The sequence below is a fragment of the Helianthus annuus genome, chromosome 17, assembly GCF_002127325.2.
Source record: "Helianthus annuus cultivar XRQ/B chromosome 17, HanXRQr2.0-SUNRISE, whole genome shotgun sequence".
NCBI lineage: Eukaryota > Viridiplantae > Streptophyta > Magnoliopsida > Asterales > Asteraceae > Helianthus > Helianthus annuus.
In genome coordinates this window covers 144,647,211-144,663,828 of record NC_035449.2, presented here as the reverse complement: position 1 = coordinate 144,663,828, position 16,618 = coordinate 144,647,211, and the positions used below count along the sequence as shown (strand labels likewise).

At 36.4% G+C, this 16,618-nt stretch overlaps 3 protein-coding genes across 3 annotated transcripts; 1 reads left to right on the top strand and 2 right to left on the bottom strand.

Moving 5' to 3' along the window:
- The first annotated feature begins 555 nt into the window (after window positions 1-555).
- LOC110930603 lies at window positions 556-3,772 on the top strand. Its single transcript, XM_022173939.2, has 5 exons — window positions 556-764; window positions 835-884; window positions 2,318-2,423; window positions 2,510-2,568; window positions 3,525-3,772. Exons 1-5 carry the CDS (start codon window positions 669-671, stop codon window positions 3,571-3,573), a joined length of 360 nt encoding a protein of 119 aa, XP_022029631.1. The 5' UTR covers window positions 556-668; the 3' UTR covers window positions 3,574-3,772.
- An 877-nt stretch (window positions 3,773-4,649) lies between these two features.
- LOC110930605 lies at window positions 4,650-9,523 on the bottom strand. Its single transcript, XM_022173940.2, has 9 exons — window positions 9,365-9,523; window positions 8,041-8,197; window positions 7,718-7,820; window positions 7,579-7,638; window positions 7,301-7,357; window positions 7,013-7,216; window positions 6,807-6,915; window positions 5,619-5,833; window positions 4,650-5,151 (listed from the first exon to the last, which is right to left on the bottom strand). The coding sequence occupies exons 2-9, from the start codon at window positions 8,154-8,156 to the stop codon at window positions 5,059-5,061; spliced, it is 957 nt and encodes a 318-aa protein (XP_022029632.1). The 5' UTR covers window positions 8,157-8,197; window positions 9,365-9,523; the 3' UTR covers window positions 4,650-5,058.
- A 1,798-nt stretch (window positions 9,524-11,321) lies between these two features.
- Window positions 11,322-13,977, bottom strand: LOC110930606 (50S ribosomal protein L3, chloroplastic). The gene is made up of 3 exons (XM_022173943.2): window positions 13,534-13,977; window positions 13,167-13,419; window positions 11,322-11,763 (listed from the first exon to the last, which is right to left on the bottom strand). Exons 1-3 carry the CDS (start codon window positions 13,858-13,860, stop codon window positions 11,474-11,476), a joined length of 870 nt encoding a protein of 289 aa, XP_022029635.1. The 5' UTR covers window positions 13,861-13,977; the 3' UTR covers window positions 11,322-11,473.
- Between the last annotated feature and the right edge of the window lie 2,641 nt (window positions 13,978-16,618).

Below are 16,618 nucleotides of genomic sequence, written 5' to 3'. Positions count from 1 at the left end.
GAAAAAAAACTCAAACGAGCCGAGCTTAAACAAGCTTAAACGAGCTCGAGCCTGAGCCTAAAAACAAGCTCATTTAGTAAACGAGCCCGAGCTTCGTTTATCGAGCTCGAGCCGGCTCGCGAGCCTAAACGAGCTTTCTGTTTATAAATTTTTTATTAATATATTAAACATATATAGCTTCGTTTATCGAGCTCGAGCCGGCTCGCGAGCCTAAACGAGCTTTCTGTTTATAAATTTCTTATTAATATATTAAACATATATTTATATAATAATAATTACCATTTATATAAATATAAAAAAAATAACTAAATTATATGTGATAATAAAAATTATAATTAATATAAATGAATTAATAAATACTAAACGAGTCGAGTCTGAGCTTGAAAAATTACCTTCGAATCGAGCTCAAGCTTTAGAAATAAAGCTCGAATCGAGCCAAACTCACGCTCGAGTTTTCATATGTTAAACGAGCTCAGCTCAAGCTCGAGCTCGAACTCGACTCGGCTGGTTTACACTCCTACAAAGATAAATGTATCATGTCACATGAAAAGTAAAGACAACCCACATCTCGAACCCGAATCCCTACCCCAATCCTTATTGGAAAAGACCAGTTCGTTCATCATCTGGGCTAGGGTTCTAGCTTCTCTGATCATCAATTAATCAGTATAATGGTCAAGATTAACAAAACCCTAGCAATTATCATATGGGTAACCATCATATTTTCCATTGAAGTTCTTGCAAAGAAATCTCCCCGCCCAATTTCTGTAAGTTTTCATCGAATATCTCATCTGGGTTTGTTTAATTTGTAATCTTGATGCTATTGGCTGTGTTCAGGACACTGAGATTCGAGAAAAGAAGCAGAATTGTTACTCTGAAATTGAACTGTATGTTACATTTTACCCAAATTATTAACCCTTTAAATTTTGTAATTTTTATGATCTTGAATGTTTGTTTTTCCCCAATGTTTACATGTGTTGTTTTAGGGTTTATACTTTACCTAAAGAATAGCTAGATAGTAGATACTTACTTTCAAATATGTTGAATCTTGAGATCATAGCCTTAATTGTTACCTTCAAAGTTGAAAAAGAAGTTCTAAAATTTGTTTTAGGGTTTGTGCTTTACCGGTATTGTTCGTTTAGCTCACGAGGAGCTTACGGATTTATTTTTTGTACCCTGAGTGGAAACTTCCTAGGAGGGCCGATCCTAGAATTAGTTCCCCCCCCCCCCCCCCCAAGAACGCTTAACTGTGAACATAGTTATTAAAGCGAGCGCCCAGGCGCAAATAAAGCCCCGGGCCCAACAAATCGCCCTAAGTGTGCCTCGCGCCTTTAACAACTATGCTTCAGGTTAGTTCATGTCATAGTTATTAAAGCGAGCGCGCAGGCGCGCCTAGGCACAAATAAAGCCCAGGGCCCAACAAATCGCCCTGAGTGCGCCTCGCGCCTTTAAAACGCAAAATGTGTTGGTAGTATTTAAGGATGGACATTCTTAATGACCCGGTATCTCTCATGTGGACGAATCAATGTGGGATTTGTTTAAAGTGTCCAAAATGATTTTGTGCTATCTTGTTTGAAACTGCAATGTTTCATTGTTAGGTGTCCACCAAACTTGCAGCATTTCATTTCTTTTTCCTTGGAAAGGTTCATGTATAAATGATCATCTTGATATATGACGAATAATCCGACAATTTTTTTTATCTTTGTATAAACTCAATGACTGCAAAACGGGCGGGTTAGGAGATCAGATCAGATCAAATGGGTAGTTTTAGTAGGGTTGACCTATAACGTATTTTGTTAATAGTTTTTTAAAAAATGTATTAATATTGTGTTATAGATGAAGTAAGTTAGTAGGTTGTATGCATTAGAAATAATGAAAAAGTGTATCATACATTATGCCTTAACGTACGCTGCGTACGTGATAGGAAAATCGCACGTTATGTTACAAAAAAATGAAAATCGCATGTTTCAAAAAAACTGAAAATCGCATGTACATAAAAAAAGGGAAATCGCATGTTCCAGAAAAACTCAAAATCGCATGTACATAAAAAAAGTGAAATCGCATGTAAAAAAAATGAAAGTCGCATGTTATAAACCAAATTTCGCATGTTGATACTGAATCTCGTACGCAGCGTACGTTAAGGCATTTTGTACAATAACCGGCCTCTAGAAGTAATTTAGCTATTTTTTTATTTGGATCATTCGACCCATTTGAGATAAATACATGACCCTAGTTGATGATGAGTTCAAATCGCCACATCTCGTATTATTATTAAATTACTATTAATATCACTCTTTTCGTATACTTTTTTCTTGGAAAGTGGATATTGGGGTGCACAATGCAAGACTTCAATGGTTGCAAAGGAGAATTGTGCATTAAAATGCTTGTCTCCAGCTTGCTTTGAGCTTATTTATGAGAGTGATCCTGTAAGCAAAAGCTTAGTTTATGTATATATTTCTGTAATTTCTAGAATTTATATGCTTATTTTTCGCTTGATGGATGTTTTTACCAGCTGGAAGAAGGCGAGAGAGATTACACGAGGAGCCAAGAGTACAAGTACTGTATGCACAGGTCAGATTAGTTATACTTGTGGTTTTAGTTACAAATTTGCAAGTTATTTAATAGATTACGAGATGAATATTTGTACGATACATCTAAAAGTTTATGAGAAATTACATAAAGTTTATTAAAAATGAACATTTATATACACTAAAGTGAACTTCTAAAGTTAAACATGAAAAGTATTATTATCAAACACAAGAAGTTAATTACCAAAGGCGAATAATAAGATTGGACCTGTTCTATTGCAAAGAAAATTGAAGAATAAAATTTAAAGCATTTAAATTATTAAATAAATTTGTATAATATGGATATCTTGGGTAAGTAGAGGAGCAGGAGAACCGGACAACATGTTCTGCTTTTAGCTATGTATATCACTTCAACTATCATAACCGCCTCCTTTTTTTTCTCTACACAATATTTTACATGCGCCGAACACAAGTGCTCATGCGGTCTTGTTGTTCTCTACTTAAAACTTGGTTTTGTATTGAACACGCTCCCATGGATATCAACTAAAAAAGTTTTCAGCACTCAAATTCATGACGTTATGGTCGTAATTATGCGTGTCAATTGGATCATTGAACCTGAACATAAATAATCCACACACACTTAAAATCCCGAAGACAACCTGTTTAATTCATATATCTAAACGGCTTGGTGGTAAAAAATGGGTCAAACGGGTTGGTAGGTCGACCTTTTTATCAAAGTGGATTAAATAGGTCAATCTGAAGACGGCCTGTTGTGTCAGAAATTGTCACCCCTGGTCATAACTTGTTGATCTAGGATTGTTGGTAGCATGAGACACTTGTACACCCTCCAAGTTCCATGAAGCTTGGAAAGTTTGTCTTGGATTATAATACTTGTAATTTCGAAGAGAAAATGTAAAGATGTTTTAAATGCACCTTATTACCGGCACACGCTAGTTAGACAGACTCATCACACTATAGTCTAATGATTTCTTTTTCTAGATTGTCTTTGGGAGAAAGCTTGGATGGTATTAAAGGCTCTTTCGATTAAAATTCAAGACCGTTTCATACCAACATTGTTATACATGGAATCTCACCCGTATGTAACCCTAAACCTTAAATCCTTTCGCAAATGTAATCTTTATGTAGAAACAGTTTGTGTAAAATGGTGGCTGATTCCTCCAGTTGTCTTGTTGTAACTGCTGCTTAATCTATTGTGTATTGTTTAATGAGGATGCATGTTTTTTTAAGAGGATACATGCATAAGAATGTCGTACAACACAAAAGGCGTGTCTCGCAATTGTATGACGAATCAAATGGATTTATGACCGTTTAATAAATGAAGTACCCGAAGGAATTGTGCACAATGGACCCTTTTAACTTTCTAGCATCTTCTTGTGTTGAACTTTCTACCTTAGAAAATAGTTGAATAAGAAATGTATATCCTGTTCTGCATGTGTACATAGGTCAATCTTGAACTCTTGATCGACCAACCCATAGCGTCGCATGATTGTTTATTACATTCTCTTATTGCTGTTCGCCTAACACAACCCTTTCTCTATGCTTGTCGTGTAAAGTCGATAAACATGGATCTAGCGTATCCAAAAGCTTCAACGCTCAATGAAACATAAAAGACGGCCAAGGCTCTTGGAATCCCACATCTATTGAAAGATGCATCGACTTCATGAGAAGTTATAATGTTGGCTTTTTGAGATCCTGGCTATAAAAAGTTCGTCATGGTGTAGCCCACTTGTGATATCGACAAAGTTCCTCAGATTCAGTCTGGACCCGGTTCGATAGTTATAAACTTGGTGTTTTGTATCGGCAGTCATCCGTACAGAGCTGCAGTAGGTGATGTGTTAAGCAACTAGTAGGCTGCTTAAGCAACTCTCAAAATCATTTTCAACTTGTTAAATTATCAAAACTAAACAATGAAATAACCAAACTAGCCGGTCCGGTCCGACCAACCCACCCAACCTAACAAGTTTGATTTGTGGTTTCCAATACCTTACTTAGCAGTTCAACCCATAAATTTTATCAAAATTAGACGGTAAAACATACTTGATTTTTGTAACTACATAGCACATATATATTATTTTAGTACTAGTAATAATACTACACGACATATTACAATCAATAAATAATATTTATTACAACAATATTATATCCATCCAAAAAAAATAATGAAAGATTGAAATGAAAGCAAACAAAACATAACCAAGTACCCATCCCATTCCAACTTATTTTCTTCATACCAACCAAACAAAGCAGCTTGATTTTACGATACGGTTTCCGCCACTATGTGTTCACGACACAAAGAAGCTTTGTTTTTATAAGTTTTTAACTACCTTTGCATGTTGGTTTTATGTCAATACAAAATGCACACCAAGTGTCTGAAGAAATGTCCTAGATGAACCATTATTGACAAGCGTACACCGTAAACAGAACTCATTCAAAGCTGAACTAATATAATGAGATCACTTTCATACTTGCCCCGCAAGTAACGAAATCTTGCTTGCAAAAGCTTGGGAAAGATTTAAGATTCTTGGGGAGCTTCAAATCTTGTCGGGGTGTCGATACCAGCCATACAACAAAGTCCCGAGATCAAAATTATGAGCAAAACAAGTCCCTGAAACATCACAAAATCGAATGATATTGTTCCCAAGCATTTGAAAACTTTTATTAGGATCTACATGTTGAATGATACCAAAATAATCAAATAATCATAAGAAATAGTTGTTACAACAAGGGGTGTTCATGGTCTGGTTCATGACTATAATACATATACATAACTATACATTTAAAAATAAAGAGAAAAAAACTATGCATATACACAAATAATCAAAGTTTAACGGGCGGTTCGGTTTACACGCTAGTTCCAAGTTCCAAAACCGAACCGGAATGATGAATCGACAAACAACCAAAACGAACCGTTTGGATCTCAAACTGGCCGACTTGCTTCAGTTTTGGGCGTTCGGTCAGTTTCAACGGTTTATAAACACCCTTAGTTGCAGTTATTCCTATACTGGTTATCTAAAACAGGTAATTTGAAATCTAACTAATAGTCAAAAAGGTGAGGAGAGAGGGTCAACTTACCACGAAAAGTCCTTCCAACAATGATGATTTGATTTGGCAAACTCCATCACATGCATTGGAATCACGCGATGAATTTCCAGATTTTTCTGCAAGAAACCTGTCTACCTGGCGGTAAGAAGGATAACGGATGACATTGACCGGGTCAGAGACGTATAAAACAGAGTATTTTGCTCCTGTCTTCTCCACCGAACTTATGAGCTCAGACAAAATTTCGCCTGCATTTCAACAAACTGGTCATACAATATTTACACAAGACAATAAACACATTCATCCACAACCAAAGGCAATTTCCACCCATTTACAGGTTATGTTTTATCTCTAAGAGGTCAATAACTAATAAGCATACAGCATATATTTTAAGTTCTAACACATAGAACCTCGTAAATTATTTTGTTAAAAAAATTATGTAATAGCATTTAACACAATATAAACATTATTAAAGAACAAGTTGGGGTTAACTTTTTTTTTCCTTTTTTTTTTCTTTTTTGGTTTTTTTTTTGGGTACTTTAACCCCTTAACTTTCTGTTTTTACACTTATACCCCCTCGAGTTTTAAGTGCTTATTTATGTATATGTATGTGTCGGTATAACTTCAAGTTAGTTTTCGGAAATGAGTTGGTTCCGTGCATATTTTTATGTACGTTTTTAGTTGGTCTACGTTTTGATGTAAATGTTGTTCGGAAACGAGTCAAGTCAAGTCAAATATAATATGATATCATTAGACGGTATACATTTGAGTTACTTTATCTTTTGATGCCGCCGCAACGCGATACCATCTTTAACTTTAAAAAAAACCACTATTTTCTTACGTCTGGAAGTATTTTTTTCAAGGATGTAAGTCAGGTCAAATATAAAACGTTTTCGTGCATATTTTTTATGTACGTGTTCAGTTGGTCTACGTTCTGACATAAATTTTGTTCTGAAACGAGTCGAGTCAAATACGATACGCTTGCATTAGACAGCATAAATTCGCGTTACTTTACGTTTCGACGCCGCCTCAACGCACGGGAGAAATTTACTAGTTAATTACTTATATGAATTCAATATCTAGGAACCCAAATTTTCAAGTTTTCAACATCTGTTTGACCCATATAAAAACGACGCGTTTTGACCCATTACCCAACCCTCCCGTCTAACCATTTGTCCACCTCTACTCAAAAAGTAGATATTGAGAACCATCGTGACATACCCTCGGAACGTGGTTGCTCACTTCCTTTCGGTGAGTCAGCTCCATTGCAGTATACAACCAGTGGCGTCTGCCCCTTGGACTTCTTTTCCATACTTGAAACTACATATTCCTGTCATTGTAAATGAATGGTTAATTACTATTTACTAAATATGTACGGAGAACTAGAAAAATGTGATTATTTATTCCAGCAAGACAAAAATCATTACATTGACAGAGCTGATGTCAGCAAGTTTCTCAAAGTTTCCACCCTCTGCAGCACATGACTCCAGAATACCAACTTTGCTTAATCCGGCATCAAGTCCACAAGTTTCTGCCAACTCGGAAACTAATGAACTTTGTAGAGGTTTATTCTCTTCAGATGCAGAGACATAAGGGTATGCTAAAGAAAATGTTGACTTTGTGAATGAGGCCTGTTCATTAAAGTTGAGGGTTTATACAAGAAAAGAATGTAGAACAAAGGTTAATTAAACTTTTATTACTCATGCAGCGGTTACCTTAAGCAAGTCTAGAAGCGATTGATCTTCATTTTTACGCCCAGAAATGTCAACAGACTGTGATTAAAAAATGGCTAACCCGTAAGTACTCAACTCTACTAATTATGGTAGAATCCCGAAAATACAGTAACCCGATATCAAGTTATATAGTTGTAGATACTGATTTCAAATGTGTCCATTTGTAACTTGAGAGCAAATGAACATTTCTTAATGAAAATCTGGATTCAAAGTTTAGTAAATGACACTAAAAGAAGGATAAAGTTGTCATATATTCCTACCTCTCTCCCAACAAAAACAATTGCAAGATCAACGGATTCTTCAGGTTTCTGATTGGTGCACTGAAAAAACAGAACTGCATAAGGCTTGCAAACATGAAACACTTATAAGGGAAAATCCAACTAGATAAGAAACCGTTACCAGTAAGTTTGACCAGCCACCTTCTGACATGACAGATTTCGCCAATTCCTTTGGTGAAAGGGTTTGGTAGCTTACAGCTTCCTTAACTTTGTTAGAAGTCAATCTGTGATTCCATACCGGTAAAAGATTATAACAAGGCATAAGCCAACTTGGTTCATAAGAAAGGAATAAGATAATTGAACGAATGTAGTGCTTAACATTAAGAAACTTGACCAGCAATGATGGTCAAAGTAAAATGACGAACAAATATATGATCAGTTTGACTTTCAACAAGACACACGTTATTGAATGGTTTTCAATGCTTTCAAAAAAAGTATGCGTACCCATCTTGGACGTTTGACCACAAAAAAGCAGGGGTTGTAGATGAGAAAGTAAGCCCATGTGGCAGTTCAGACACCACAAGTAAGATCGCCACAAGAACTGCTGCAATTGTCTTCATATCTCTCTTTTGGTAACAAAGGTATGACCAGCTGAGCGTACCTAAAAAACATATATAATTAGAATCTCAAGGCTGATTCCGATGCAGCACTAGGATGTAAATGATTCCATGTTCAGAAGCCAAATAACAATAGAGATATTACTGAGTGTGTACATGGGTTAACACAAGCATACATACAGGATACAGCACATATAGGAAAATAAAACGTGACTAGTGCTCGTTAAGATGTATTAGATTCCCAAGTGAAGATTGACCCAAGCATTCACAAAAGATTTACCAACACTTAATCCTTATTTCTCTACCTAGAGTATATATAATGTACTATATGCATGAATGTGTTGGCATATATGGGCATTAACACATGGGCCTCTGTCTTCGTACTTGATAAACACTTGGCTGTAAATTTCGTATGCAAAGAACACGCTGACAGTATAGTATAAACGAGTATATGCAATAACTTTAAAGCAAGCTTATTTGTAAAAGAAGATGCTTAGAAACTAAAATGGCTACTACCCGATAATTGTAATAACAGGAGGAATGGAGAATTTTCATCCAAAAAAAATGCTAAAACCAGCTTAGTTCAGTGAAGTCACATAAATATACCGGCGTTTAGCTCTTGCAATCTATAATCAAGCATTGCAAATATAAATGCCAATACGCAAACAAAAATGATAATAAAGTAGCAAAGATAAACCTGAAATAGCATTTTCCAAGTATAAAACCAAGAAATGGCCAAAAAGAACATATTTGAGACCCAAAAGTAACAATCAACAAATAGCACCACCAAAAGAATGATTGATTATAAGCAAATCCAAAAGAACTATGCAAGTGTGGATCAATAACAGCATAGCTCAAAGGTTAAGTTTATCAAAACCCTTGTTTACAGAATTCCACATGAGACAAAAGCAACATGTTAAATGAACAACATTACTGAACTTCAAATCTGAAGCAAAAGACTCTCAATAACAAATCTAGAACTCAATCCACCAATCAATGCACTCTCTGCCAACTGGACGTTATCAAATTACAACAAATTACCTAATAATCTGAATAATTACAATCAATTTTACAACAAATTACCTAATAATCTGAATAATTACAATCAAATAACCTAATAATCTGAACATCAACAGATGAAATTTATACGATTTAAACCCTAGGTTAACATAAACATTTCATATCAGATGGAGATCTAGATGCGCAATTACCTCACGGTGATTGAAGAGGATACGGTGGCGATGGACGGAGGAAGGTGGATCTTGCAAGATCGGATACGATTTTCCGGCAGATGATGAGATCGTGAATCGGTTTTCAGAAACTCTCCGCCATTCAATTGATGCAGTTAGGAAACTGGACGAAACGATGTTTTGTACCGATTTACAAATGTTTCAATTTGGTCCCTACTGTATAATATTATTCGGAATACTCCCCTGATTTATAACATCCATTGCTTAGAAACAACAATAACATCAGCCACACCTAGGGCTACAAACGAACCGAACGAACATGAACAATACCTTGTTCGTGTTCGTTTGTGAAGAAATATATGTGTTCGCGAACCGTTCACGAACATTTATCGAACGAGATTTTATGTTTGTGTTCGTTTGTTAATTTTAAGCAACGAACATTGACGAACACAAATGAACACAAACTAATGTTTATGAACACAAATGGAAACAAATGAACACAAATAATCATTCATAAACAGAATATATAATGCACCGACACTTATTAGATATTTAATTTGTCGAAATTTTGAAGTATTTAAGTAAATATAAAAACCAAAAGCACTAATGAACTATCGAACACAAACGAACACGTTACCGAACGTTCACGAATATAAACAAACGAACACGACCTATGTTCATGTTTGTTCATTTAACGAAATTTCTTGTTCGTGTTCGTTTATTTAATAAACAAACGAACTTCCCACCGAACGGTTCGCCGAACGTTTGGTTCATTTGTAGCCCTAGCCACACCTAGTAAATCTCAGGCAGAGCAAAGCCACTACTTATTTTGATCCAGAAATTATCATTATGAAATTATTGTATCGTGCTATTCTTTTTAGTAGCATCCAAATTTTTGTGTTCTTAGTTTTCAAAAGTGAAAGCTTTCGAATTATTTTATATTTGAAAAATGGTAACTTCTAGTGAGAAAAGAAGCAATCACAACTTGAGAATTACTTATAGAGCTTCCAATTTCATATTCTCGATACATATAGGCATTGTCTAATGGATCAAACAATACCAAAAAAAAAAAAAGAAATAGGTTTGAAAAATATTACATGTGTTTCCCCTAATCTGTCGAATTTACACGTGTTTTAACATAGATTTCATTGCTTTGATTTTAAAAGTATTTCAACATGATGTAGAAATAGGTATTAGGTAGTGATGGGATAATTCTTGTTTGAATTATTGTAGGTTAGGACTTGTAATGTAATTTTGGTCATTGGTTGTGATTAGGTAGAGCTGAGAAGTACTTCATGTTCTGAACTTACATAAGATATTCGTAAGTCGAGAATTGAGCCTGGCATGCATTAAATGTACTCTGATGTTACAAAGGCGGTGGCTTAATTGTACAACAAAACTTATGTGTCCCTGACACACATTACCTGGTGATAAATCACTGATCACTGTGAAACATTCCTTGTTGCTATAGTAGTAGGCAGCTTCTTGTCGTGTCAAATACTTTATTTTGTGAGGAAGATCCCTCACAATCACATTGAATACTACACTATGTAATTTTGCAAAAGATATTCGTTAACTTACTTACTTGCACACAAGATCCCTCAAACGCTAGATAGTATCTTTTCTTGCAACACGCAATATGAGTTATTTACACTTCAAACTTTGAAGCCAGCGTGTGCCCGTTGAAGACACGTAGTCTGGCCAAAGTGGAGCAATACGGGGCTCTCTGATTTGGAGAGTGTGGTAACCTTATACATGAAGTTCACCAATAAAAAAAACGATTTATTATATACCACTCAACATTGTACTATGTGAATAAATAACTAAACTATTATAAAACATTCGACTAGATGGGTTGGATAATAGATAAAATAGATATTTTTGGTTGTGGCTGAATACTTAAGCTAAACCTATTTAAACCATTAAGAAACCTAACATAAAACTCACAAACAAACAGAAACCACCAGTAATACAAACATAAAATAACATGAATTCTAACAAATTATATAATTTTCAAAGTATTCAGTTACAACCCTACTCCAATGTCATATCCTTGTTCGAAATCATAATTCACATTACAGAACTTCACAATAATAACATCATACAAACCGAAGAGAACATTAAACCAAACTAATTCTTTGGGATGTTCTTGCCAACGATCTTGGCAGGAGCTATTCGGATAAGATTTCCGGGCTTACCAGGAACCGCCCCTTTGATCATCACAACTCTCAAATCAGTGTCGATTTTGACAATCTTAAGTTTCCGGATCTTGGTTTTTGTTCCTCCCATTTGACCAGGCATTTTCTTCCCTTTGTACACGCGCCCGGGTGTTGTTCCTGCTCCGATTGAACCAAGAGCCCGATGACTCTTTGACCCGTGGGTCATTGGACCTCTTTTGAAGTTATGCCTCTTTATACCACCTGGAAAACAAGATAACCAAGGCCCAGCCCGATAAGAATACAATAAACACAATCATACATGTCATGGTCCTAGCAAACGGCAACCCTCAGAGGGGGTCACGCTCCAAAGAAAATTCAGAGAGAAAAGGAGTATCCTACTAAACATGACCCGCTACCTATAATATAAATAACTTATGCAAGATCCTCCTAACTGAAAGCAATTAACTACTATTGCACGAGTGTAATAGTAGCATGACACATATCAGTCCACCGTGGGGACTAAAATTATCAGCCACTCGGGGAAGAACACCATTAGTACACACCGTGATAGCGTTAGGCTGCAAGCCCTTTTGCAAGTAGTGTTTTAAATATGGTTACAAAATCTATATTGTTACGGTCAATCTAACTTCTTAAATAAAGCAATTTGTGCGCTTGTCGTTTGACATGTTTTATGATTTTTATCTAACTTTTTTTACCATCTGACACGATCAAGGTTTAAAAGAACGGAAACGAGTTTTGGGGTGTTTTCCCTTCGCCTCATGAGGCGTAAGCCTCGAGGCGAACCGAGGCGTAAGCCCGAGGTGGAACTAAAAAATAAATATAAAAATTGTATATCTTATAAAAATAATAATACTAACTAAATTCATCATCAAATTCATCAAAAACACACACAAAAAAGACATAAATTGCTTGAAATTGACACAAAAATTCAAAAACATCAAAAACAAGTATCAAAAACCCCTAAGGCGCACCTGAGGCGCAGCCTTTTTAGCGCCTCAGCCCCTCTGAGGCGCACATACAACATAACCCCGCCTCAGAATCGTTTTTTGGGCGTTTCACCTCGAGGCGCGCCTTGAGGCGCACGCCTCAGCCGTTTTTTAAAACTATGGACACGATAAAACGTAGCCTAAATCAACCCATTTATAAGTAAACGGGTCATAAATACCACCTTTAGCACAAACTACCGAGACTCATTGCCAGAGATGTTAATGCACGATTCGATATCTGAAAAAAAACTCATACACAAAGTAACGAAATATAGAAGTGACTGAACTTAAATAGCAAGTAAATATCATTCTTTCTGTCTCATAAAATTGCAACTTTTTACACAAATGTGTAGTCAAATACTCGTACTAATCAGGGGTGATCACGGTCCTGTTTGGATGGTTTTGACGAAAGTTATTCCGATACACCCACAATTGTTTCTCATCATTTAATAAGTGAATTGTTGATCAAAACATTACAGCATATAAACTGTGTTCTAAAGATCAAAGCATAGGCTGTTAGCAACTAATCGTTTGATTAGGCTTTCAAAAGGTAAATTTAGGATCAATTAACAGTTAAACCCTCAATTTTTTCCAAAATTGGTTACAATCTATAAACAATTTAATTAAAAAACAAAAGATTTGAGATAAAGAAATAACCTTGAAACCCTTTGCCAATGGTGGTACCAGACACATCAACCAAATCACCTTCCTTAAACAACTCTTCCAACACCAACTTTTGATTCGGCTCAAACCCATCAACTGACGGCAACCGGAACTCCTGCAAATGCCTCAATGGAATCACCCCAGATTTCTCCAAGTGACCCATCTCGGGTTTAGTCAGCTTCTTGTCCCGGACCCGTCTGTACCCGATTTGAACGGCATTGTACCCATCTGTCTCATCCGTCTTCACCTGAGAGATATAAATAAACTTTATGTATACTCTGTGTATATATAAACATAATAATATTTTGATATATATATATATATATATAAAGTTTATTTACTTATCCTAATACATACATACCTGTGTCACAACATTCCCTTCACGAAACCCTATAACAGTCACCGGAACCACTTTTCCGGTGGGTTCGAAGAACGTCATCATTCCCAGTTTGGTGCCCATCAAACCCACCCCGGCCTCCATGCTCATTTGGATGGATGTGGGTTTCCGGGTGGTGGGTCGGGTGACGGGTGATAGACGGATAGGGTTGAGGAATGAGGAGTTGGAGCAGTGGAGGGAGATGTGGGTTTTGTGGAGGCGAAGAGGGAGGATTGCGGTGGGGGAGGGGCGGTGGAACTGGGGGGACATGGTGGCATTGATGGGAGTAATCCGGCCGGCGACGATGGACATTGTTACCGGTTTTGACGAATAGAGATAGAGATAGCGTTTCCGTGCAGAAGGAAAAAGGATGGGCTTTTCTTATCCACTGTGATATAATTGTTAAATAGTGAAAAATGTTTGAATAGTCCTGTGGTTTGTGGTTTGCTCTATTTATAGGTAGAACACTTTTAAAGTTACACTTACACTGTGTTTCTGAGTTTGATTAAATGAGAGAAAAGAAAAGATTTGGAAGTAAAAAATTTTAGTTGTGTTCCAGAGTTTTATTAAAGGAGAGAAGAGAAGAGAAAATGAGATGTTTTTTGCCTAAACTTAATCTTTCCAATTTGGAAAGAAATGGAGAGAAAAGAAAAGAAAATGAGAGAATCCATTCTTTTCTCCCCTTAACTTAACTCGGGAACACAGCGTTATAGTTGTTAACTTGTACATATTCGTTTTTGAATAGGCTCTAGTGTGGATGAACTTAGTTTTTAGTATTAAGTGGGTGTGAAATATCCATGGCTTTATAGTCTAGTGGTATCTTGGGGGTGAGATAAGATTTTAGACCAATAGGTTCTGGGTTCGATTCTCACAAGGGGGTTTTTCCCATATTTATTGGGTTTCCTCCTGAATTGGTGTATAGGCATTATGCCTAGTGGAGATGGATATGATCGGGTGGTTCCGTTGGTGGCACGATGATACTCCAGTGGTCCATCAGTGATCCAAATTTGCCGTTCAAAAAAAAAGTGGGTGTGAAATAACTTAAATACTCTTACTGTTAAATTAATAACTAAAAACTTAAAAAGAAACATAATTAATAGAGTAAATTGTCAAAATCGTCCCAGAGGTTTAGGCTCATTTGTCATTTTCATCCAAAATGACTTTTTTTGTACCATATTGCCCTACACGTTTGCAACTTTTTGCCATTTTCAACCAAATTACTAACATGGTTTATTTTTTCTGTTAATCAAGGGGCAATTTGAACATTTAACTTTTATTTCTGTTTTTTATTTTCCATTCTATATTTTTAAACCTTTAACCAACTGAAACCCATCATCATCAACTGAAACCCACCTGTCTCTCTCTCTGACCCTCTTTCTTTAAAAAAAAAACTCTTTCAAGCGGCCTCTCTTTTCCATGTCCGAAAATTCTTCATCTAAGGAAGAAATCCCTCAATTTTCACTACCAAATCTGCTTATCCCTCCTGCTACTTCACTAATCCAACCTGCACAACAATCGGGTGTGTACTATGGATGTCTATCGACCCCAATTATGGAGCATGCCCAAGTATTGAAGAACGAGGATGGTGCGATTTCTCCTGCAAGCAAAATTGTGAATGTCTCCACCTCCCCTACTGTTAATCTATGGCATTCTTAGGTCGATAAGGATGACGTCTCCCAGATTTCAAAAAATGAAGTCCCTAATTTGAACCTAATTTAGATGGATGAGCGTCTCCTTCTCTAACCGATGGGGAAATTTCACAAAATCCCAAATCCAAATCCTGTCTCCTAACAACAGTGCTAAAAATCACAAAGGCAAGGGGTCAAAAACGAGCTCTATGGACCCGAAGAAGGAAGCCGGAATGGCGTGTATTTTCATGTAGCAAAAAATCCCCCCACTTAAAAATGAGTCTTTAACACTGTGTTCCAGAGTTTACTAATGGAAGGTAAGGAAAAGAAACAAAAAGAAAGTAAAAATATTTTGTGTTCCAGAGTTTCATTTAAGGAAGGAAAATAAAACATGTCGTGTTCCCAAGTTTCATTTAAGGAAGGAAAAGAAAGGAAATGAAAGGAAAACTAGGCTAAATTCTTTGGTTTTTTTCTTTCCTTTCGATTTGGAAGGAAATGGGGAGAAAGACATCTTTTTTTTTCTTTCTCGTCCTTTCCTTTCTCAGTTTTACTTTCTTATCTTTTCCCTCATTAAGTTAACTCGGGAACAGAGCGTAAGGGTTTGTTGATGGTTGTTGTGGGCAATGGAGGTGGAGGTAGGGTCGGTTTCTAGTGGTGGAGGTGGTCAATTTATGGTGGTGGATGTGCTGGTTAGTTTCCAGTAGATTCAAGTGGTGGTTTACGATTTTTTGTGGAAGGTTTGTTGAGAAAAATGAAATAATGATGAGGTTTAGAGAGAGAGAGAGAGAGTTGCAGAGCTTAACAGAGAGAGAGGGGGGGGGAGTGGGGTGGGGTGGGGTAGGTTTTATAATTATTGTTTTTTTGTTTTTTATTTAATTGTTAGAATAAATATAAAAAAAATCTCAGTCAACAAAAAAATAAACCATGTTAGTGAATTGGATGAAAATGGCAAAAAGTTGCAAACGTGGAGGGCGATATGATACAAAAAAGTCATTTTGGATGAAAATAGCAAACGATCCTAAACCTCAGGGACGATTTTGGCAATTCACTCTAATTAATATTTAGAAATTTATGCGGGACCCACCCCACCCACGCACTTCATCTTCTCCACTCTTCATTACCTCCACCATCTCTACCTTTTACCACCACCATCCACCTTTCACAACCACTACCATCCCACCTTTCACCACCAAACATTACCAACTTCCACCCCACCATTACTAGAAACCCTTACCCGAATCAACCCCAATTCCATTTCCACAAATTCAACTACATAAAACCAATAAAAACAGAACTTTAAAATACAGTTATCAATAACGTGATGCCGGTTATACATGTTCGAATCAAACGTTAACCTCCCCACACGGAAACCAAAAACCAACACATTCAAATCAACTTAATCCAACAAAATTCACACAAATCTGCAACAAACGTTAACCTCG